Raw genomic sequence first — 24,451 nt, forward strand, 5'->3', positions numbered from 1 at the left:
AATTTTGAATAAGTCTACAATTATTTCTTGGAGACTAGCAAAGCAGTATTCTCTAAAGAAACCGACTTCTCCACGTATCTGATCAATTCTACATTGTGTGTATTGTCTAGAATACTCTTCACAAATAAGAAACGACCATAATCTATAATACCTCTTGCAATCAATCCTATTTCTTCTCTTTCCTCATAACCAAGGTCTGTGAAATGTGTAGTTTCATCTTCGTTATTACGCTTACCAGAAGTAGCCCAAGATACAATTTTTGTTAGAGCAAAAAATAATTCATTATAGGATAATTTCCTTTGTTCATCTTTTTGTAATGATAATACTTTTTCAATAATAAAATCTGGATTGATATAATCGTCAGGGTTACAAATGTGCCTACAACACATTGCGATACAAATCCCATTTGGGTTGACACTGTTATTATTTACCAATAAACAACGCAAAGTCAAATCTGTAGCAACTCCACATAAATGTTTTGAAACTGAAGTATAAGGCAAATTGTCATGTAACAAAGGATTCACTTTTAAATCCTTGATATCTATTCGTAGACGATCCTTTTGCATATGTATCAATTTACTATCGAATTTATTTCTATTAGGAGCTCTATCAATTAATATACAATGCTGCTTTCCCGATGGAGGCTTATTGTTCACAAGAGAATCGTGAATATATCTTGTGAATTCTGCTCTACCACAACCAAACTCAATTAATCCAAAAGACAATAGATTCTCTGATTGAAGAATACCACGATCCAACATATTTTGAATCAAAGAAGACTGCTGAATGGCGTGCTTTCTGGTTTTTTCATTTTCTAATTGGACATATCTATTATCGATCATGAATTGATTTTCTCTTTTATCCAATTTCCAAACCCCATTACAATTTGGATGTAAATTTTGATCTAAATAAGCTTTTAAGATTGGGATGGTAGCAATAATCAATTCATGTTCTCTCTCTAGAGAAATGTCTTTCTTATTAAACCGATTCTCTTTATTACCCAAGTTAAGATCTTGTAAATAATAACATTGATTATCGTTAGAATGAATTAATTTATTTTTGTTACATTTTTTCACATGCTTGTTCAATTGGTACTCATAAATGGTATGATTTGGGTCCAACGGACATGGTATTCTTTTTTTCAAATTTTCCTTGGCTTCTTGAGGATCAAGTTTCGAATGTTCTACACAATATTTCATATTCTTCTTTCTCATCATTCCACAGGTACGTTTTTTACGTTCTATGAAATACTGGCACAGCAAGATCTCATTCTTCATGGACTTCACACTAACCTCTTCTTCCACTACAGACCCTTGCTCATTAGCACCACCATCCATGTTTGTAGACACTACAGTATCAACTTTTTGTTTCTTAACTGGCGGAGTTTCCATTATCTGAGATGCCATCTTATACTAATGTATCTATAGCATTTATTTTTTCCTATATATGGCTCTTCACTTTTTTTTTTTCAATAAGCTTAAATTTTACTTTTTTTCTCTTTTCTTTTTTTGACCATCGTCACACCCGTACACCCTCTGGAACTTCCACCTGTACACCATTCATTCTCATCCGTGCACCCCCATCTTTGGATTTCTCGGCTTTAGAGTCTTTCACCGATTTCCATGCCCCCATTTTCCCCACAACAGAACTCCGTGCGCCGTTCCTGTGGCTGCCTCGGCGGTCACGCTAGCCTGCGCATTCTCTCTGAATAAGGTTTTTGTCCTATTACCAATAGTCTTGCGGACCAATGGGGACACGGGATCAATGGGATTTCATTAAAAGGACCATCGGAACCTGAGTCTCATCACTTTATATTAAAGGGCTTGACATATATAAACATAGTTTAAAATAATCAATAGGGATCCTGATTAATAACTTCTCTTTTATTTTCTTTCGTTCTGTTACATTCCATTCTTCTTAATCCCTTAATATAAGTGACTTCTCCAATTACGTTTAAGCCATATCTATACACCGATAAAAATATTATACATTTATTTCTCTATAAATACACTCAACTATGCCAGTTCCAACTAACACAAACGCAAACGCTTCTAACCAACCACCTCTAACTTTAACTGTTATTGGTGCTGCTGGTGGGATTGGTCAATCATTATCTCTATTGTTGAAAACTTCCAATTATCCAACGACTAGACCTGTCAATGTGAATTTATTTGATGTCAATACTACGGGATTAAATGGTGTAGCTACTGATTTATCACATATGAATACCCAAGCCAATGTGAAAGCTTGCCATTCTTTACAAGATGCCGTTACAGATGCTGATCTCATTGTTATTGTAGCCGGTGTTCCAAGAAAACCAGGTATGACAAGAGACGATTTATTTAATATCAATGCTGGTATAATAAAAAATATTGCCACAAATATTCGTCAATATTCCAGGAATTTAGATACATCGTTGTTTACACTTTTAATATCGAACCCAGTAAATTCTTTACTTCCTGTACTCAATAATGTCTTACCCTCTCATGCTCATTCAAGATGTTTAGGGATAACTAATTTAGATTTAATCAGAGCTTCTGAATTCCTTTCGGAATTATTAGATACTCAAGAAAAACAGAATATTCCAGTTATTGGTGGACATTCAGGTAATACTATAGTTCCATGTTTTTCTTATTCTAAAGATTATGCAAAGTTGTCCAAGGATCAAATAGATAGTTTGATTCACAGAGTTCAATACGGTGGTGATGAAGTTGTTCAAGCTAAAAATGGCCAAGGTTCTGCTACACTATCCATGGCATTTGCCGCCTTTAAAGTCATTCAATTGTTAGTCCCATTAGTCTTAAAGAAAATAGATTATGTAGAGGGTGCTTTCTATTTGGAATTACAAAATGATATCTTAGGTTCTGTGAAATTAAGAAACTTGTTGAACGAGCCAGAATTGAATTATTTTGCTGCACCTTGCAAGATTAACTACACAGGGACTTATTTAATCGATTATTCAATAATTAATGGGTTAAACCAATTTGAAAAAGATGTTCTATTACCAAAGGCAATTGATGAATTAAAAGGCAACGCTCAAAAGGGTGAACGCTATTAACTGCAATATTTCGTGATTTGTGTTATGTTCCTTCACAATTATTCTTTTCCATATTTTTAATATCTATATTTTTTTTTTCATATATTCTTCAGTTTACATATTTATTATTCCCTTTTGTCCGTTTGTAATTATAATATATTCCGGTTTTCCTTTTTCTCCTAAATTTATTATAAGCTTACTTTTGAATATCTCCCCATTAGACCGGGACTTACCAAAAAAGGTAATATTCGGAGTTTTTTTATTAATATTCTGTATAAATATTGATTTACTATACACACATACACACATATATATATATATATATATCTACATATATATATTAAATTTTAGCATGTGCAAGTTTTATTTCATTTTTTCCAACGTGATAGCGCCGCACGTGAACTAAGGTTTTAATTACCCTGAATTCATCTCGGAATTTTTCTCTTTTAGTTAATAATGCGCCACATTCGAAAAGCATTTATATTAATAATGGAATTTTGGGTCCAAGGGAGTTTACATACTTGAATAGATATATATGATTTATCACTAACACACATACACATACACACATATATATATACACTCACTCACAATCAAACTACTATATCAGATCACAGTATTAAATAGCACACATCACTCGAATTTTCCAGGTTCAAAAAAAAAGAAGAATATATATATATATATATAAATATAAAATAATCCATCAAAAATGAAAGACGACAATGCTCCTCCAGCTTATCAAGCTACAGACCCGGAGGCTCAAGGGTTAAACAGTCAACAACCCTTTATGGCTCCAACGAATAACACAAATAATAGTCCCTTTGCCACTTCAGATGATTTCGACTATTCCACCAAAATTGCTTCATGTTCTCCCAAAGTCCGTAAGAATTTCCAAGCAAAAGTTTATACCATCTTATCATCACAATTATTATTAACATTATCTTTGGGATGTGCCACCTATAAATTTGAAACTATGAAATATTTCTTCCAAACACATATAGGATTTTTTTACCTATGTATGTTTGTCTCTTTAATAGCATGTTTTTGGATAGCTTTGTCTCCCAACCCAGATGATTATTTAAGTGATTTACAAGAAAGTACAAACCAATTCGATTTAACTTCAAATAATTTACCATGGTATGTCTTATCCAAGAGAGGTCAACAGATTTTACTTGGGATCTTTACTTTAGCAGAAGCTTACACTTTGACTACAGTGACTTTAATGTATGATCAGCAGACTGTTTTATCTGCCATCCTAATAACAACAATGGTCGTCTTAGCAGTGACCATGCTAGCAGTATCCGACAGATTCCAAATGTGTTTTGAAACTATGAATTCCATCTATTATTGGATGTATGGTGCAGTTTGGTTATTGATTGCTATTGGGTTTTCTTCATTTATCTTTGGTTGGAATTCCAAGATGAATTTGATATATGGTTGGCTAGGTGCTATTGTTTTCACCATTTATTTATTCGTTGATACTCAGTTGATCTTCAGAAAAGTCAGTTTAGGAGATGAGATTAAATGTGCCATGATGCTATATCTAGATATCATTAATTTATTCTTATCAATATTAAGAATCTTATCCAATTCTTCCGACGACTAATTAAACTTGTAATTGCACATTCTCACCCATATATAAAAATAAATATATATATTTGTATCTATCATTTTATATACAGAGCCTTCACTCTGTTTTTCCTTATTTTAGTGTTTTGTCAAATTATATATCCTTAATTAAATACATTGAAACCATCTACTAATCTTCCAATTTACTTTAACTCTTACCTAGTACTTTCCTTAATACCCTTTACAGTAAATTTTAATTTACTCTGGAGCTCCCTTTTTCCATAAGTAATAGTCTTCTGTTTTCAGTATTGTTTTGAGGTGAAAGATTCAGAAAGTCGTACTTAATTGCTCGCTGCCTGTTTTCTCTACTGCCTTTCCGGGCAATGATCTCATCTCACCAGATTCCCGTTTGGGGCTTGCGTTGCGTGTCTCTAATCTGAACAGACAAACTTCAACATTAGATATAATGAAATAGTTTAGATGGTTAATAATTTTTATAAAGTTTAAAGTAATAGTATTATATATGAGTTTTGTTATTTAACAAGTAAATTGGACTTGATCAAGTAAATTAAATCAACCAACATCATTAGCCTCCCTACGTCCCCGATCTTTCTTCCTATTAACTATATTCTTAAGAATTTGAACGATATATTCCCCCTTCAACTTCCTCATCACATTTCTGTTCATACTTAACCCAGTTCATTTTCAACCCAAAGTCATAACAGTATTATATCATTAATCAATTTATTCCAACCAATTGGAAACATACATATCATAAATCTTATATTTTTCTTTTCTTTTTATCAGGTGTTTTATATAAAAAAACATTACACATAAAATAGAATCTGTAACGAATGACACAGAACCTTTCAAGATGCGAAGAATTTGTTGCTGATGATGTCACTCATGTATCTTCTAATAAGACTCGCCCCATGCTAATTAAAGAATATAGAAATGTTGGCCATGGGGTATTTGGCACTGTTGTACAAGCTTATTTCACTCCTGATAGAGAATTATGGTATGGACCCTTTGCAGTTAAAAGAGTTCTTGCACAAACTGAATATAAATCAAGGGAATTGGATGTTTTAAAATTAATTAATAATCATCCAAATTTGATTAAATTGAAATATTATTTCACTCATGTCTCTGTATCAGATAATAAATTGTACCAATACTTAGCCATGGAATATTTACCTGGAACTTTACAAATGGAAATTAATAGATATTCTTCTAATCACTTGACACTTCCGTTAAGACATATTCAATTGTATTCATATCAATTAGCTAGAGCAATGATGTATTTGCATTCATTAGGAATTTGTCATAGAGATATCAAACCATCGAATATCTTAATTGACTCAACAACTGGTGTTTTAAAGATTTGTGATTTTGGTTCAGCAAAGAGACTAGAACCAAATTGTCCATCAATCAGTTATATATGCTCAAGATTCTATAGGCCTCCCGAGTTAATCATTGGTTCAACAAATTATACCACTCAAATCGATATATGGTCACTTGGTTGTGTAATCGGTGAAATGATTTTAAATAAACCTTTATTCCAAGGTCAAGAGCCTTTATTACAATTTAAAGAAATTACAAAATTATTGGGACCACCAGATAAAAGATTTATCTTCAAATCCAACTCTGCATATGATGGACCATTATTTTCAAAACCAATGTTCCAAGGATCAGTTGAATCAAGATTCAGATCAATTTTTAAAAATTCAGTTAGTCCTGATGGAATTGATCTATTAACAAAAGTTTTAGTTTATGAACCAAAACAAAGATTATTACCCAAATATATTTTGGCTCATGATTTTTTTAATGATTTAAGATCAAATAATAAATTTATACCAAGAGGTCAAACTGATTTACATAATTTACCAAAATTATTTGATTTTAGTGAACCAGAACTAAGAATCATTGGTAATGAATTATTGGAAAAAATACTACCGAATACGAAATCAATTATGAAATCTCCTGCTAGGAGTATTAAAAGACAATCAAGGGAATTATACGAAACCACTAGTGGTAACATTAATACTACGCCTGTTATTATTAAAAGTAATACTCATATTCAATCTCCAAAAATAATTCAATAAAACTTTAATAATAACTTAAAACTGATAGATATAGACGTTAATATTAATTCTCTTGTAAATAAAACAACGATATAACAACATTAGGAACATTAAGTCACGTAGTCATCATTTCACAATCATAATCAAGAAAATCCAAATTTGCTAGGATCTCTGTAAAAAGAAAATATTATAAAATAAAACAAAACAAACATTTTACCCAAAGACAAATAAAATATATATACCATATAGCCCTTAATAAATATACGATAATATTAAATATCCTCTTTACTTTACATACTTTCCAATACACATTTCATTACATGTTCATATGCATACTTATATATGTTAATAATTATATGCTGATACATATATGCATTGATTAGGAAACACGTATATATATATGTATATATATGAATGGTATGTTTTAGAATAGGAATTTCATACAGAAAACTTGTCACCAGTTCCAAGTAACCCTTTCAATTTTAAAATTAGTGATTTTCAAATTATTTCATCATTATGACACGATGCAAACCACAGGTATTTTTTTTATTAAAATATATATATGCATACTTGTTCCATTTTCTTTTAATACCTCATTGAAAGTTTTTATAAAGTTAGATTATAAGAATAATCATCTTCAACATTTTGAGCGATCCATAAGACAACACAACTCATTAAGATACACAAATTCCCTAATACATTGTTCACACCCATACCTACGGTTGGATAAGTATTATAATCTCTTACTAAAAATTTGATAATTAGTACAACTAATGATCCTGCTAATCCTCCAGCCAATAAAGCAAATCCAACAAATAAAACAAAACGTGCTTGTGAAGCCATATGAGAATCCAGTCCGCCACTTAATGAGCCACCTAAACTTGAATTGGAGCTTAACAATCTATTTTTTTCAATAGAATTAACAATTAGCATACCAAATGTACTACAAAGAAATGGAATCCAATCTACAAAGGTAACATGTATATCTGACCCATTTGCATGCTTTGAATATAAAACTGCATCCAGAAATAGCCAAAACCCTAGGGCATATAATAGACCTGATAAATAGACACCGACTTTGCGGGCACTAGCTGATGTTGGTAGTTTGAATGGTAATCTAAATAGTCTTGCTGGTCTTTCGTTTTCTAAGTTCATGGTGTATTATATTTAAATGTTGTGTTTTTTTATTTTAAAAGAAATTTACTATGACGATATTATCTAAACAACCCGTCTAATACAAAGCGTTTTTTTGATTATTAGACAAAAGCAAAGTGTAAATATTTTTATTTGAATCTTTTTCTGATCTATCCTTTTTATAAAAATTTTAATCAGTTGGTTTCTTATGTATAGAGAATCAGTATAGCTAAAAGGGGGCTACATTGTTAACTATAGAATTTCTAATTCTCAAATTTCGATTAAATGTAAAATTTAACCGAATTTCCGAAAATGATAACGCAAAAAATAAGAAAAAGACGTGTTAAAGATATTAATAAAAAATCAATATGCTTTAAAACTACAAGTTTCAATTAATGTTTTCAACTAGAGTTTTCAAAGTAGTTTAATTCAAGATGAATTGATGGTCTATGTGTGCTTGCCGTATATAAACCACTTATAATTTGCCAGAGCTATCCAACAGATATATTATACCTATTATCTGAAGAATAAAAATTACGGAACTTTCTCTCCAAGTTAGTAATAACGTTTCCAATGTAATATTTTTAAGAATGAATATATTTAATAGTGTTCAATGTATAATTCCTATTGTATCATGTCATTTTCTTTTTATTAATACTTTTTTGTTATTAGTTTCAACAAAAGACAAAATTTCATTACCTGAGATTAAAGGTAAATCTTAATCTAACATTTTTAATATCAAAATTATATTATATGCTGCAAGCGCCAGTCATTAGATATCTCTAAGGTGTAAATAATTTAATTTACCAGAGTAAAAGATATATGTACACTGCTAATAATCGTAGCAAATTTTTTATCTCAAGAAAGATTTTCTGGAAGGAAAAGAATATATCTTAGTCAATACTTGAATAAGTAGTGTCTTCTTATCTTTATTTTTTTTTTTTAATAGATGGCAGTATTAGAAGGCTGCATATTGAAAAAAAATTATTACCTAATTTTTTTTTATATATTTTTTCCGGAAAATCTTAGAAATCTTGGTGGGTAAACGATAGTCCTAATTCGCGGAACTAGTTCCTAATATAGAACAATACAAAACTTTAAATCTAAAGTAGGCATTAACATTTTGAGCCCTATACAAAATTTTTTAAAATAAAAACTTTTAATTTTAAAGAGAATAATAACTAAAAGTTATTGAAATCCAAGTCTAATAATATTTTCTCGAGAAAAAAAGTATGATTTATATGAAATGATGTAGATTTTAATAAATAATTATATATGCAAATAAAAAAGAAGAAAGTATGTTTGAGTATCGTAGAATACATAATGTAGCCTTGAAATATTAAAGTCCCATACTAGGAGAAGGACTAAATAAGCTATGGACAAAATCCCCTACATTAAAGTTAGGTGTTTTCAATAATTGAGCTAGATCTAACGAAGTCTCCTTATTATCTAGAGGATGTTCTGTAGTTTCTTTATTGCAAGATTCGATGTTTCCATTATTTGCAATGCCTTGACTAGGTCGAAGTGCACTATATGGACTCGCTGATAAATACATTAATAAGTCGGCACCAAGTTTACTTTGAAATTTGGGTGTTTCAAATTGAAAATCGATATGCTTAGCCGACCGATTATTTCCTGGAGGGGTGCCTGGGATTGGTATTGGGATATGTAGCTGCGAAGATTGTATAGATACGTGTTGAGATGGTTCTGTATCATAAGTGGGAGAACAGTCTTTAGCCAGTTTCTGCAGGGACTGTTGATGCAATTGTTCTTGATGTTGTGTTTTAATTTGTTTCTTTATATTACATTGTACTTGTTCATTACTAATGGTATGTTCTGTTATGTTTGTATCTAGGTTTGTAGCAGAGGATGGTGGGGCCAATAATTGAACACTTAGCTCTCTTCCTGTAAACGGAGTTGATGATTCTTTTAAAGGTGAACTATTATATTGCTGTGGTTTGCATGGAGAACTGCTTAGTATTCTGACTTTGATTGGTGAGCTGTCAAAGGATGTATCATTTCCAAATTTTCTTTTCAGGGGGGAATTTAATAGGGCACTCCTAGCGTCTCCCGATTCTAAAGCGTCTTCATTTATAGCATTTTTCATTGGGCTAGAAAGCGGCTTATTGTTGAGTTCAATGGAAGGAAGTTGAAAAGAAGTCTTTGATGTTCGAGTAGATGTATCTAATTTACTCAATCTAATCTTTAATTGGCGTGCAACTTTGGCCATTTCTGCTCTTTTTAAGATTTTAGCAGCAACTTCTTCTTCTTTTTCGATATTCCAACTTTCACCCACCATCCTGTTATATTAATGTGATAGACTATCTCGATATCAATTATTGAAATAGCAACAATAGCTTAGACAGTATAATTTATAGTATTTTCTTATTTTTGAAAAAATAAGATATTTTTTAAAAAAATTTTAATTTCTTTTAACTAAAAGATCCACATTCTACATTGCCAGTAATTCTTAGATTTCATTTTATTTTTGGTAATTCCGTTTCGGGTCTGCGCGGTTACTCTTTACAATCGAAAATAGATATTTTTACTGAAAGCATTGAAGCTTGGTTAATAATTAATGACAGCAATAATATATACGAATAATTCATGGAGTACTATACCGAATTAAGATTACATTCTATCAAAATAAACATTGGACAACATTTGCAGAGGAATAATATACATTAACAAACTCTGGAAATTTTTGCCAATTATTAGACCATTTAGTTCAAGGGATGATACTAACCGTATATAAAAATGGACAAATATTGAACAAATTGAGGTCTATTACAAAAGAGTATATTTGATTCTTGACTACTTGTAAGTAACCCCGAGACATAGTTTCAAAAGAGTTTGATAGTAGTTTCATTAGTAATATATCACGTGATATACTTTTAGTGAAGTATTTTTCTAGTCTGCGGTCGATGAGATCTTGAAAAAAAAAAAAAAATATGGGATTAATAAAAAGCAGTGGTGTTTTTGCCTAGTTAGTGCTTTGCTAGATCTCCACCAACATATTGAAATGGAGGCCTTACTGCATTCTTATTTATTATTGGCTGCTTCGCCAGAAGAGCTAGCTCAGGACACATATTTGAATTGCGAGCAAAAAAATCAGTATTATAATATAACCGCCGCCATTTTGAGTGGCAATTCATACACTGTTCTTCAAGAGCTTGATCAGCATGCAAGTATCCCTTCAGAAATTAATGAAAGTAGTATAATTAACAGTCTGTCTAAGCTAGCAGATGAATTAGTAATCCAGGATAACAAACTGAGTTTATTATTCTCAATAGCATCACTACAAACTTTCATTCAAAATAACTACACGGGTCCATCAACCCCAATTAATTCTTTGGAAATTTTGTTTGATATAGAATCAAATGATGCAAAGATAAAGTCTTTGTTAAATGAGACTCTTGTGTCCTCCTTGACTGTAGCAGGTCAAACTTCTTATGGATTAGTTGATCACCCAGTCTTATTAATCTTTTCTTTATTATTACTCGAAAGATTGACCAACCAACAAACATTATTCAACACAGTTTTGGATGATACCCCAATTCCAACTATTTCTAAGGATAAAGATAATTATTTGTTGAATATAGCCCATTGGTGGAGAGCGAGAGCCTTAATGACGCATATATCTCTGTTGGCAGAACCTTCAGGTCATCAACCTTCAATCGCAGCTTCTATATTGGAATCGATTGATTTAGTTCATTCAATTTCATCCAGTTTACCAACTGATACCCCAGAAAATTTAAAGAAAAAATTATATGTTATTTATTATTTAGAAAACACAAAGTGCTCTTTGATCATTAATACCGAGCATTTATGCTTACCATCTTTGATTAAAGTTAAGAAATTAACTAACTTTAAATTTGTATTAACTGGTGCTCGTGCAAAAAGAACTAAGTTTCAGCAAACTGCCCACTCAGGCTTAATTATCTTGGCTGAATCATTTGAAAATATGGCAAAAAAGAGCAATATAACTGATTCTAATACAGTTGAACAAACTCCAGAGAATTTTGACTTAAACTCAGACCTTCTTTTAGAAAAACCATTTTTCGAGTCAATTGGTTCTGAACCATTGGATGAACAAATTGTGAAAAAACAAAAGGCTAATATAAGTGGTGACGAAGGTTTGCTAGATGATAAAATTCTTCCTTTAGCAATTCGTCAAGAAAATATTCCAAGAGAGTTGCAAGTTCTAGACCCAAATAATCAGCCCAAGCTATCTGATTATGATGAAATTCAATTATTATTGAGATTATATACTATTAGACAAACAACACCTGCAAAGGATCCTTTAGTTGAAGAAGAATTAAGTGCCATTGTTTCCAGAATTTTATATCAAAATGGCTCTAAGAATTGGACTATTTTTTCAAGATCATTATGGGAAAGATCTATTATTGAAACTGCAAAAGCTAAAACTATTGAAAGAGGTCTATTACAAATGCAATCTTTAGTTGAAGAATTGGGTTTAAAAATATCAACTAGGTTAGTGCCACAAAATGTAGATGAAACAGGTTCTTCGGAAGTTAGAATGAAATATATTCATCAACTTCCATTCCTCGCCCGGTGGGATCTTGATGCTATGTTAGCTGAAAAGTATATGTCATTAGGTGTTTTAAGATCTGCGGTCGAAATATACGAAAGGCTAGAAATGGCATGCGAAGCAGCATTATGTTATGCAGCAGTAGGAGAAGAAAGCCAAGCTGAACAAATCTTACTGAAAAGAATTAAGAATCATCCAAGGGATGCAAGAGCATACTCTATTCTTGGTGATATTAAACAAGATCCTGCTTTATGGGAAAAAGCTTGGGAAATCGGCAAGTATGTGAATGCTAAAAATTCATTAGGTAGATACTACTATAAGCCACCAAAAAATAGTGGAGTAACTCAAGATTTTTCTTTGGCATTAAAACATTTGAATGACTCGTTGAGACAATACACATTAAATTTTGAGACCTGGTATTTTTATGGATGTATAGGATTGGAGTGTGGTAAAATGCAACTTGCTGCAGAAGCATTTTCTAGATGTGTTTCTCTAGATGATACTAATGCGATGGCATGGTCAAACTTAAGTGCAGCCTACGTTAATCAAGGTAAGTTAAAAGAGGCATTCAGTTGTCTAAATAGAGCAACCAGAACTGATTCACAAAAGAATTGGAGAATCTGGGAGAATTATATGATAGTGGCATTTAAATTACGCGAATGGGATGAAGTGTTACTTTCATGTAAAAAATTAATTGATATAAACAAAGATCGTGCTGGTGAAGGTGCTATAGATCTACCTATTGTTGAAAAATTAGTTGAAATTCTTGTGAGCAGCGATTATCCAAAAGATGATGAAACAAAATTAACATACTTTCAAAAGTCATGCATTGATTTTATATGCAATCAATTACCTGCGGTTATCACAAATAACGGTAGAATCTGGAGAGTAATTAGTAAAGTTGAACTTTGGAGAAATAAACCTTGGAATGCCTTGGACTGTTATGAAAAAGCCTTTAGAGCTCAATCACATAATCCTGATTTAGAAATTAATGAAGATGTTTGGAACGACACAATTGACTCATGCGAAGAATTAATAGCAGCATACGAATCATTAGGTGAAAGAGAAGGGCGTCATGGTAAGGGTAGTTTTGTTTGCAAAGATTGGAAGTACAAGTCAAGATCAACTATCAAATCTTTGATGAGTCGTGGTAAAAATAACTGGGATGGCACAGAAGGCTGGGAAAGATTAGTCGAAATGAGATCTCAAATTTAGGTTAATACTAATTTATAGACAGCTATGTATTTTATATTAACTATATGTATTGCGATGAATAACTGTTATTTAGACTCCGGTGTTCGTATTTTCTTTCTCTTAATTAATTCCTGGCGGCTAAAGGATTGGCCATCTTATATAAAGCTCGGACTCTGTGAAATGTGAGTATAAAATAAAAGTTTTGTCAAGAAAAATAATTAATAATAATTACAAAATGGCGATGGATGTTTTATTCTCATGTGAGCTTCTTATTTTTCAACAATATAAGAAGCCATCATGGTGCCCAGATGGATTTTCATCTCAAAACAAGCATGAATCAAAAAATATTGATAACTGGAATCAATTTGTTAAAAAACATCATAAAATCCATATATCAACGGGATCATTGCACAAGAAGGTTGGAGTTTTTATTTTTGATATAAATCAAAAACCTGTTGAGGCCCTTATTCTTGACCAAGCATCAGATTTCAAAGAACTCTGTAAAATAAAATCAAAGGCACCCAGCCTATCTTTTAAATACATATTTAATAACTGGTTGAGATCGTTCCAAATTACATTCGCAAATACTTCTGATTTTGAAAAATGTGTTAAAGTGTTGGAAAATTTAGGTTTAGCAATTCCAGAGGGTAAAGCATCTAATCAGTCAATAAACTATTTAAATTCCAAGAACACTAAGCTTAATATTGTAGTTGAAAAAGAAGTAAGTTTGGAAGAAAGTTATAAAGAGAATGTATCATATGATAAAAGCTTAGAAATCTTAAATGCAAATTGTGCTTCATCTTCATTTTCAGTTCCTTTACCATTGCCGCATAATAATAATAATTATAGTAATAATAGTAATGTGCTTGTTACAGATAAATACGCATCTACTTTAAATGTTCAGTCTGGAAGATTAAATACAAATAGGTGCCAAGAGATGATTGATGTTTCTGTTCAAACAATTGAGCTAGAAAAAAATAAGGAAGTTAATTACAAGATCAGTAAAAGGGTAATAAAACAAAAACTAAAAGATAAAGAATTTATGCAATGGGTGGACAAAATAGAAAAAGTCCTAAAAGATATGTCGAGAGACAGAAAGTAAAGAAGGCTGTGACACATATTAACAGAAATTTTTGTATTTTAAGAGTCTTTTTATTGCTTTACTTTCAAACAAATTGCTATTCAGTTAACAAAAAGGCATTGGTTATCCCTGTATTTTTTCAAGGCGTTAGTAGGTCGTAAAAGAAATAAATTGAAAAGCATTACACCAAAATTCCACAATTAAGATATTTATACATAAAAAAAGGAAAACTAACAATGCTTTCGATAAGAAATTATATTCTGAGAAGATTACCGGTGAAAAGTATTTCAAAAAGCTATAATTATAACTCAGGACTTTGGTATAGTACAGCCAAAGATTTAAGCCCAAAAAGTGATATTCAACTAAAGTACCAAGATAAATTGCTACAAGAAGCCAAGAAAAGGGGATTAGCAAGTGTTGATGAACTAAAAGTTGCATTAAAAAAAGAGATAGAAGGAAAAAAAAAAGAGTTCAATAAGGTAGACCCACTTCAAAAATTTGAAGAATATATGCGGAATACTCAAAGTCAGAATACTATTAAGAAAGAAGCAATGCCATTTGATCCTTCAATTAAACAAGAGCCCTTTAAAACATTGGATAGCTATGTAAAACTTGATAAAATAAAAGAATTATCTCGTCAAGAATGTGAATATTTGTGGAGAACTCGTTGGTCAAAAATTGAAGATTCCTTACACGCAGTTATTCCAAGTGATGTATTTGAAAGAATGATAACTATCGCCAAACAGAATCCTATGTTTGTGCTACCATTACCGAGAGAAGCAAATATTTCAGAAGCTGAAAGAAATCAAAATGAAACTCCTATGGAATTACAATATGTCCAGTGGATTTTTGTTGGGGCCAATACTATTCATTGCATTATTACATCGTTGGCAGAATATAAAGCGCATGGCACATTCTCTCGTCCACATACCACTTTAGAATTTCATACGGAACTGTCAAAAGATAAAGGTTTTGTATTAATGAACGGTCATGTAGAAACACGTTCTGGCTATTCATTAACTGATGCACACTTGTTATTATTAAATATTCAAAGATTCTGGGGAGCTACAGGATCTGATACACCTATTGGTAAACAACGTGTTAATCTATTAAAACAATTTACCACTGGTAGCACGGAATTTTCTGTAGATAAATTGATTGCGTTAGCTCAATCGACAGAAATTTGAGACTAATGATTACATAATGGTTTAATTATATTAAATAATATGTAACGTATCCTGTTAATATAAAATTGCTACATATATATGAGTGTGATAGTTGTGCACAAAGTGTATCGGTGTATCCGAAAAATGTATTTTAGTAGTAGGTTCCTAAGAGTATTGCATCAAAGAAGTACTTATAAGCCAGTGATAATGAAGCTGTTAATGCTAAATTGCATGAAATATGCATATTTCATGAGTAATCATTTATAGTGCTTATCTAATTTGCAATTCCTTGAAAAAAAAATGATATAATAATGTTTAATTAATAAACTAATTAACGCCCGCAACGGGCTAATTGCCAAGGTTGATTATCTAACGGACATGCTTCTCTTGTTTTAATCCACTTATTTATACAATGTAGATGAAAAGCATGATTACACGTACCCCAGGCTGCCACACAATCTGTATCAGTATCAGTCATAGCTTTAGGTTGACATTCAATACATGGTTCCATAATATGATTACGACAAATGGCACAATTGTCAACAGCAATATCCCAAGACCAAAAAGCTACCGCAGTCCATTTTTTAACTTGAAATCTGGGAGTTTTGTGTCTTTTGGATGATGGTTCAACATCTGCTATGTTTGTGGTACTATTTGTATTTGAACTGGTGTTGAAACTTGTTGTAGAGTCTACACTCATGCTGCTACCTCTAATATCGTCACTGTCACCTTCCATTACTCTATTGTATAATCGTTGATTTAATTCATAGTATATTTTAGAACAAAAAAGTAAAGATGAATATATTATTCCTTTTAAATATAATCCATCAAACTCTTAAGAAACAGACAATATTTCTGGCAGATCGATTTTGGTAAAATTCGCTTTCCGTATTTCTTCCGCATCTGAAAAATAAAAGGTTATCTAGAATTAAAGCGTGTATTTACTAATGTGATGTTTTCAAAACTTTCTTAACCACTGATATTTCAAATGAAAAAGCTCGTTTCCTAAACCATCCATTTTGATCCAGAGTATTGAATAGACTAAAATGGATACTGATACTAATGATACAAGTTCCTTGTATCCTCCACCTCCCCCATATTATAATTTTTTTACTCCGGAAAACATCAAGAATTTGAAAGAATATAAGAAACAAAAGAAAGAAAGTAGCATCAAGAAGAATAACGACTCAGATGATAATTCTAATATACAGCAAACTCGAACTAATAATGCTGATGATGAAGTAATTACATCTGAATTAGATTTTTTAATTCCACCTCCAATACCAGCATCTAAGCAATACAGAGGGTTTGGTAACATATGGCAATTAAATGATGAATTGCCTGATTTGGAATCAATGGGAATTAGGCAACTATACTCCAATGAAAATCTAGATAAAAATAATCACACTACATCAAGTACGACAGATGGTAAAACAGTTTATCAAAATAAAATTGCAGAACTGCATAAACTATTAAAATCTCTTTTGCTAAATTATCTAGAATTAGTTGGGATATTAAGCATTAACCCAACTCAATTTGAAGCGAAATTAGAACATATCAAGACAATTTTAATCAACATTCATCATCTATTGAATCAATATAGGCCCCATCAATCCAGAGAAAGTTTGATTATGTTATTAGAAGGTCAACTGGAATATAAAAAGAAAGAAATTAAAAATATTGAAGATGTTTGTGACCAAGTCAAAGCTAAGCTAAAAAGTATTACTGAAGAATTATCTAAAAGCTAAACATATGATTCTTTTAGAAGCATGTCTGAATATTGATCATGTCATTCATTCCCGGATTGACAACACTTTGAGTTGGTACTAAATAGAAACTCAATTATTTGTTTCATTAGCAACTATTATTAATATTACTACATATTGATACCTTTGCTAAGAACATATTAATTCATGTCATTATTTTGTTGTTTTTTTGACAACATTAAAACAATGGCATATCCATCTTGATTTTTAATACTTTATGAAATATTTTTTCTCTAGTCCAATTTATCAATATTTAGCAATGAGCATTCCCTTTGTTATAATATTTACATTTCATAAAAAATTCTCTGGATATTTTATGGCATGGCTTATAATATATACCCTATTTATATTCTTTTGCAGCGCTAAGCATACCGATATGCATGTATGTATGTATACATTTTTATATGACACTATGGTTTGGCATTTATTCCTACATACTGCATAATCCATCTCTTTTAACGAAGTAAATATTATTAACTTATGCATTTAGATGATATAAGAGTATATACATCTATATATCTATAAAGTGGAGTTAACGTGAATAATGTTTATATACCTAAACCAGGTAGTGACGAAGTATTTGATTTCAAATCTAACCCAGGAAGATTAAATGAAGGTGAGGAAGTAGCACCTGTACTACCTGAAGCTGCGTTGGCTGTACTTGTTGAAGGTATAGCGTCAGCCCCTTCTGCAGGAGGAGGAGCAGCACCAAATTCAGTTTTTTCTCGAACAGCATTTATATTATTGTTAATCCCATAGAACCACCCATTAATTTTATGATTATTATAAGTTGGGTCATCGAATCCATTTGGATCAATTGGTTTGGATCTGGTCCAAAATCTGATCGTTCTATCTTTTGATGCACTTGCTAGGATGTGGCCAATTGGGTTATATGACATAGCAGTAATACATTTTTCGTGTGCAAATGGTATTGTGTGAATTGGTTTCTCTAAATCTTCTAATATATCAAAATGTTTTATTGAACCATCGTAATTTGCTAATGTAAAAACTGATTCATTTATTGGGTGCCATGACAGAGTCATAAAGTCCACCTCATCACGAACTGTGAGTAATTCTTTCGTATGGTTCCTTATATCAAACACACGGCATGATTTATCCTTAGATATACCAAGCAAATAATTCCCTCTTGTAGGTTGAAATCTAGTCCTCAGAACAGTATGTTTAAAATTTAAAATAGTTGATACACACTGTCCTGATCTGGGATCCCAAAATTTTACTAAATTATCTTTTGAACCAGATACTATTAAGCCCATTTCTGGATGCCAATCGCAACTTTTAACATCCCAATGGTGACCTGTCAGAATTCGTTCTTGTTTACCATTACTGAAATTCCAAATTTTTAAAATATTATCGTCTGAACATGTTACAAATTTTGAGTCTGTATTACTAAAGGAAATATCTCTTAAACATTCTGTGTGTGAATTATCAATTTCTTTAACCATGTTAAAATTTGGCTGCCATATTTTGATTGTACCGCTAGAATCACCACTAATTAACCAGTCCCCTGCATGTGAATAAACCATTGTAGAAATTGCAGTATCATGTGCCTGCATGATACTTTCAAAGTTAAACGATGTCCCATTCCATAATGAAATCTCACCGTTGTATGTTGCTACAACCAATCTTCTTCCTTCAGGTGTCCAGGTTATTGCAGGTATCACATGCTTAACTTTATTTGAGCTTAAATGAGTAAATTTATTCGCTATATTAATAGCTCTGCCATTACCATGAATATAGTGGTTTGGTGGTAAAATGTTTGTTACATACGAACTTTCTGATTGAATTGTAGGAGTAGCTAGCCCTTGGCGCATCCAAAGGTGGGCTCGACAGCTTGGGGAACTTATATCAACAGTTCGACGCTGCAGAGAATATTTCTTAACTGCATTTGGGTCTTGGTTATAATTAAAGTCCATTGTATGTTCAATATCTCAAAAACGGAGAATAGATTGATATTTTAGGAGACGAAAAACTTTTATAGAAAATTGTTCAAAGCTAGTCCTATTTGAACAAAAAATAAATATATTGAAATTTTAATATGTGATATTATTAGGGTAACTCTGGCTTTTGTTACCACTTTTTGAATTCTGAATGTTTTTTTACTACTTTTTTACTTTTTCTGTGAAGTAATTATTATTATTTTCAAATGTCGCATGGAATTTTGGCAGCGGAATACTTACCTATCTGTAAGATTCATCGAAAAATATCAGTTAAGGATTAAAATAGATCAATGTATTTCTTTTTGAGTAAAAATTAGAAGATAAATGTGAAAGGTATACTAATCATTAGTTCAGGTAAACTTAAAGGATTTAAGTAATTTTCGAGAAAATAGCATTACTTCGATTTACTTCAAGTGAATATGTTTCATGATAAGTGTGATGACGAAACAAGATTATTTTATGTTAAGGGATATCTAACTAAAATAACAAAAAGTCAAACTATATTAATTATAATGAATAAAAATAGTGCGTTATCCCTAGTAACTTTATAGAAATTGTTTATTTTATTGGGAATTAACTTTTAGTCATTAAAGTTAATTGAGTGACAAATTTGTAAAACAGAGGCTATTTTTTTTCAAAAATTATAAAAAAAATTAAATTTCTAATCAAGACAAATATAGGTAATATTGTTACATCTTCAAGATATTTTTATTTCAGAGTTCTTGATTTACTTATATTAATACTCTGATGTTGATTCTAATCAAGATTCTTGATTTAATAAAACTTGAGACTCATTGCTTATTCATTTTTGTAGGAAGTGGCAGTTTAGGAAGTAAATATTTTAGAAAATTTTAGATGTTAAGGGAATATGTAAACAGTAGAGAGTATAAACATGTAGAATATTCATATATAAATATATAGAGAAAAGTGATATAAAAGACAGTGATTAAATAAATAAATGAAGTAAAATTTTCAAAAAGGCATTACGCTAAATGTCAAGTAATAAACCATTTCATATCCTCATCAAAGAAGCACATTCAAACCCACGAAAAACTTAGTTATTAGCTGATATATCACCAGCAAAATTACCCTTTTCTCTTTGTTCATCCCATTTTTCAATCCAATCGACTGGGCATAATGAACTGTATGTTCTCCAGAAAACTTTGCATGGTTCAAAATCTTCACCTTTCATGTTAACACATTTGTGGTAATCAACATACGATTGCCAGCAGTGCAAAGTTTGATTTTGGTTTGGGAATCTCGCATCAAACCCCACAGTACGTAATGGAGATTCTTTTGGTTGTTCTGACATTATTAACTATTATTGAATTGTTTTGTTTTTCTTTTAAAGTAAATTAGTTTCTAAATTTAAATCGATATATTCAGTAAGTTCGTATATACTAAAGAATCGATTTATCGTTTAAGCTTGGCTATTTATTCAAGAACAATGAGCATTATTAAAACGAAATTTTCCCGCAGACAAATTATACTAGAAGATCTCCGGCTTTTATAAAAGCTGTAATCCCCTAAATAAAAACACTTTCTCTAAAACCCAATAACGCCGATGCTTTTCTAGCTGTCACGCGATGTGCCAGGCACCAAACCGTGTCACAAAATAAGCTATTTAAAATGTCAACTACATAATAAGCTAGTCCCTAATGCCAAACAAGGCGTCAAATAAATGGTGTTCTTTTATCTATCCTATGAATTAGTCTATATAATTAGTATATTGCTCTATTGTAAGACTTTTAAAGCCTTCTCTACCAAATTTGTCTTGTTCTCCTCATCCAAAGCTCTTAAGAAACGGATCAATTGGAAACACATATCCCAAGAACTAGCTGCTTTCGTAGGATCCTTCGAGTTAGCCGCACCAGTTACTAATAAATGCAAAACTTTCAAGAGCAGATCTTCGTCTTGTAAAATATTGCCAACTGATTCTGTTCCTGATTCTTTACTTGTCTGCGAAGATGGCACTGATGCAGAAGATGAACTGGTTTGTAATTCTACCCTTTTGGAACGCGATGATTCTTCTTGCTCCGCACTTGTCTCTCGGGTATGTGTATTACTATCCTCTTCATCTTCTTCTGGGACTTCATTAATTGTATCTTTAGCGACATTATTTGTGATATCGGCTTCATTATAATTTAAAAAGACCAGTAGAAGAATACCAAGAATTGTAACTTCGCTGTTTTCAATGCACAATGCCAATAATTCTCTTGGTGTCATGTCCATACTATAGAATAAACGATTCCAATATTTCGATTCAATCTTTCTTAGACAATTGCTTACAATCTTTAACATGTTACCATGAGTACTGGTAACACTACTTATATCCTCTGCATTAGAATAATCACTCATTTTAATTAAATGTAAAATTTTTTCTAGAGGCTGATTTTCAATAATGTCATAAGATAATATCTTTTCTAATGCAAAATTATAATGCTTCAAAGTTCTATATTCATTTGTAATATCACTAGCAGAAATATGTTCATCTGCTAATTTAACGCGTATTAATTTGTCCAAATAAATTTCATGTTTAATGGTCATTCTACAAAACCTAGTGTTAAATATACAATGTAACGAATGAACAGTGGCTGTTTCAGGAGAAACAGAGATTGGATAAAGATTTGATTCGATACTCAATGTAATTTCTGGTTTTTCCATATTCCATAGAGTGTTAATATTCATCACTAAGAAATTGTTTTCTCTTATCATATGAATATCATCTTTTAAAATGTCAATCACAGTTTCTATATTATCCATTAATTTCTTCATGATTATACTTGGCTTCTTTTTTTCAATAGATGTAGAATTATCTTCTGGTCTGTTATATTTCTTAAATAATTTGTAAAAGGAATCACCAGCATAAAATAAAAAGCTATCCATATAAGTTGTAATCATCTTGATTGTACTTGGGTTAACACCCAATGCAGAAATATTCAGATGTAAGTATTTATGTATTTTCTTAATGATATTTAATCCACTTAAATGTAAAACAGATACAACATCAAAAACTATAATCTCTGTGGTAGTTATCAAAATAATTTCACTAGTTTTATAAATTTTTTCTTTTATTCTTGTTTCAGTTTCTTCATTTTTCAATTTCAATTTTAGTAATTTGTATTTTGATAAAGTGTTTACATGAACGCCACATGTTTTTAATGCAAATGGGATTTCATATTCCCAAAATAAATAATCTTCAACATTCTCAGCTCTTAAACCTTGCAATGGAAATCTGTAACATCTTAGACGTTCAATGTCATGTGCATCTTTAATATGGCATAATAAATATGTGCTACCTAGCCATTTCATATCTAGAATATGGAGATCATTAAATATTATCCATACATTTGTTTCAAGGTTCTGGATTGCTAATACCTCTTTATTGGAAATACAAGCTGCCAAAAGTTTCATATTTGAATTAATTCTCACTATTGAAACAAAATTATTGATAGTTCTTGTTGGTAATTTTGTAATTTGAAATATATCATTATTTGCAGAAGAATCACCGAGTGGGGAATATATGGCAATGTCATTATGGTTGTTTGTCATTATATATGTTTGTGGCGAACGTAAGTTTAATCCAGATACTTTAGCCTGTTCCCAAAATGACCAAAATAGATAGTCACCTGTGGTCGACGTTAAAATTAATGATTTATCAAGATAAACAAAATCAGTAAAATTAAACGGCAGAGAGGGATCATTATCATCATCATCAATGGCTGAAGTAAATATTTGATTACCAAATTTAGAAAAGATATAAATTGAGTTATTTTTGGAGATTATTAATAAGGCATTGTCTGTCAATTGGTTACATATTTTAATTTCGATTGGAGGTTTCCAAGAATAAGTAATTTGTCTCCTTTCTATATCAAAATAACAAATCTGGTTTTCATAAATAATAGCTAATGAATTATCAAATTGAATTGTTGATATTAAATTATCTGTTGTTTGATCAAGAGTTATACTTCTCAATTTTTGGTCATTTAAATTGGCATATGAAATTTGAAGGTAGGTCTTACCATCTGTTAGTTTCCCGGAAACAACGATTAATGAATTATTAATTAAATGAATAAATAATCCGTTTTTAATTGGTAAAGTTTTTGAAGTTTTTAATTTAAATTTTTGCAAGTTTAATACTTGGATATTATTTTCAGATAGTAATATTAAACTTTCTTCAAATTTTTCAGGATCCTCTTCAGATAATCTTTTAAATGCAATAATATCACTGATATCATAGTCAAACTTCAGTATAACATTCAATCTTAGAACTAGATTTTTTATTGGTAGTTCACTTAAATTAATATCATCTGTTGGTGTTAAGAAATTTAAAAACCCACTTTCTTTTGTAATTGCATAACCATTTTGAATAATTCTAGAACTCTTATTTTTATCAAACACAGTTAATATATCTTCATCATTAGTATTTAAATATTCATGTTCTGTAGCGTTAAATGATAATTCTTGATAATTTACAACAGGAACACCAAGTTCTTTAAATGTAATAATGCTATTCGATTGTCTTATGATTTGGTAAGTTAATAGAAAATTTTTTTCTGTTAATACATAAAATATAATTTTACCATTGTGCAAAGTATATAATTTATTATAATTAGTCTCCATTAAACCAGATATGGTATTGGTTAAGCCCTTGGATACAAATATTGATTTATTGGTACCAAATTCTTTTATGGATGCTTCACTACGTTCATGGCAATCAATTAATGCTAAAGGTTTAAAGTTATAAACTAAAACTCTTGTAGGAGTTAGCATGCATAGCACATTTCTCTCAGGGATTGTTACAGCTTTAATAAGCTGATTTCCATCCACAGAATTTTTTGATAATTTTGATAAACGATCATTAATCCTTAATTTCTGCGGGGGGCTAATAGGCCATATTTGCATTCTGTATT

General features: G+C 30.9%; 14 protein-coding genes across 14 annotated transcripts; 7 read left to right on the forward strand and 7 right to left on the reverse strand.

The window, feature by feature from the left end:
- Positions 1-20: 20 nt before the first annotated feature.
- TRM13 (tRNA:m4X modification enzyme) lies at positions 21-1,277 on the reverse strand (the record flags this gene model as incomplete). The annotated part of the gene is made up of 1 exon (XM_004179148.1): positions 21-1,277. One exon carries the CDS (start codon positions 1,275-1,277, stop codon positions 21-23), a length of 1,257 nt encoding a protein of 418 aa, XP_004179196.1.
- Positions 1,278-2,017: 740 nt separating this feature from the next.
- On the forward strand, positions 2,018-3,058 carry TBLA0B08630 (uncharacterized protein; the record flags this gene model as incomplete). Its single annotated transcript, XM_004179149.1, has 1 exon — positions 2,018-3,058. One exon carries the CDS (start codon positions 2,018-2,020, stop codon positions 3,056-3,058), a length of 1,041 nt encoding a protein of 346 aa, XP_004179197.1.
- A 688-nt stretch (positions 3,059-3,746) lies between these two features.
- Positions 3,747-4,643, forward strand: BXI1 (Bxi1p; the record flags this gene model as incomplete). Its single annotated transcript, XM_004179150.1, has 1 exon — positions 3,747-4,643. The coding sequence occupies one exon, from the start codon at positions 3,747-3,749 to the stop codon at positions 4,641-4,643; it is 897 nt and encodes a 298-aa protein (XP_004179198.1).
- An 817-nt stretch (positions 4,644-5,460) lies between these two features.
- On the forward strand, positions 5,461-6,708 carry TBLA0B08650 (GSK family serine/threonine-protein kinase; the record flags this gene model as incomplete). The annotated part of the gene is made up of 1 exon (XM_004179151.1): positions 5,461-6,708. One exon carries the CDS (start codon positions 5,461-5,463, stop codon positions 6,706-6,708), a length of 1,248 nt encoding a protein of 415 aa, XP_004179199.1.
- Positions 6,709-7,293: 585 nt separating this feature from the next.
- Positions 7,294-7,842, reverse strand: VPS68 (Vps68p; the record flags this gene model as incomplete). Its single annotated transcript, XM_004179152.1, has 1 exon — positions 7,294-7,842. The coding sequence occupies one exon, from the start codon at positions 7,840-7,842 to the stop codon at positions 7,294-7,296; it is 549 nt and encodes a 182-aa protein (XP_004179200.1).
- A 1,318-nt stretch (positions 7,843-9,160) lies between these two features.
- TBLA0B08670 (uncharacterized protein) lies at positions 9,161-10,120 on the reverse strand (the record flags this gene model as incomplete). The annotated part of the gene is made up of 1 exon (XM_004179153.1): positions 9,161-10,120. One exon carries the CDS (start codon positions 10,118-10,120, stop codon positions 9,161-9,163), a length of 960 nt encoding a protein of 319 aa, XP_004179201.1.
- A 723-nt stretch (positions 10,121-10,843) lies between these two features.
- Positions 10,844-13,588, forward strand: EMW1 (tetratricopeptide repeat-containing protein EMW1; the record flags this gene model as incomplete). Its single annotated transcript, XM_004179154.1, has 1 exon — positions 10,844-13,588. One exon carries the CDS (start codon positions 10,844-10,846, stop codon positions 13,586-13,588), a length of 2,745 nt encoding a protein of 914 aa, XP_004179202.1.
- Positions 13,589-13,802: 214 nt separating this feature from the next.
- On the forward strand, positions 13,803-14,669 carry REC114 (Rec114p; the record flags this gene model as incomplete). Its single annotated transcript, XM_004179155.1, has 1 exon — positions 13,803-14,669. One exon carries the CDS (start codon positions 13,803-13,805, stop codon positions 14,667-14,669), a length of 867 nt encoding a protein of 288 aa, XP_004179203.1.
- Positions 14,670-14,884: 215 nt separating this feature from the next.
- Positions 14,885-15,835, forward strand: ATP11 (Atp11p; the record flags this gene model as incomplete). The annotated part of the gene is made up of 1 exon (XM_004179156.1): positions 14,885-15,835. The coding sequence occupies one exon, from the start codon at positions 14,885-14,887 to the stop codon at positions 15,833-15,835; it is 951 nt and encodes a 316-aa protein (XP_004179204.1).
- Positions 15,836-16,145: 310 nt separating this feature from the next.
- HRT1 (SCF ubiquitin ligase complex subunit HRT1) lies at positions 16,146-16,514 on the reverse strand (the record flags this gene model as incomplete). Its single annotated transcript, XM_004179157.1, has 1 exon — positions 16,146-16,514. One exon carries the CDS (start codon positions 16,512-16,514, stop codon positions 16,146-16,148), a length of 369 nt encoding a protein of 122 aa, XP_004179205.1.
- Positions 16,515-16,860: 346 nt separating this feature from the next.
- On the forward strand, positions 16,861-17,562 carry MED7 (mediator complex subunit MED7; the record flags this gene model as incomplete). Its single annotated transcript, XM_004179158.1, has 1 exon — positions 16,861-17,562. One exon carries the CDS (start codon positions 16,861-16,863, stop codon positions 17,560-17,562), a length of 702 nt encoding a protein of 233 aa, XP_004179206.1.
- A 566-nt stretch (positions 17,563-18,128) lies between these two features.
- Positions 18,129-19,514, reverse strand: PFS2 (cleavage polyadenylation factor subunit PFS2; the record flags this gene model as incomplete). The annotated part of the gene is made up of 1 exon (XM_004179159.1): positions 18,129-19,514. The coding sequence occupies one exon, from the start codon at positions 19,512-19,514 to the stop codon at positions 18,129-18,131; it is 1,386 nt and encodes a 461-aa protein (XP_004179207.1).
- A 1,078-nt stretch (positions 19,515-20,592) lies between these two features.
- Positions 20,593-20,850, reverse strand: COX12 (cytochrome c oxidase subunit VIb; the record flags this gene model as incomplete). The annotated part of the gene is made up of 1 exon (XM_004179160.1): positions 20,593-20,850. One exon carries the CDS (start codon positions 20,848-20,850, stop codon positions 20,593-20,595), a length of 258 nt encoding a protein of 85 aa, XP_004179208.1.
- Positions 20,851-21,272: 422 nt separating this feature from the next.
- On the reverse strand, positions 21,273-24,443 carry RIC1 (Ric1p; the record flags this gene model as incomplete). Its single annotated transcript, XM_004179161.1, has 1 exon — positions 21,273-24,443. The coding sequence occupies one exon, from the start codon at positions 24,441-24,443 to the stop codon at positions 21,273-21,275; it is 3,171 nt and encodes a 1,056-aa protein (XP_004179209.1).
- Between the last annotated feature and the right edge of the window lie 8 nt (positions 24,444-24,451).

The sequence above is a fragment of the Henningerozyma blattae genome, chromosome 2 (genome assembly GCF_000315915.1).
Source record: "Henningerozyma blattae CBS 6284 chromosome 2, complete genome".
In the NCBI taxonomy this organism is placed as follows: domain Eukaryota; kingdom Fungi; phylum Ascomycota; class Saccharomycetes; order Saccharomycetales; family Saccharomycetaceae; genus Henningerozyma; species Henningerozyma blattae.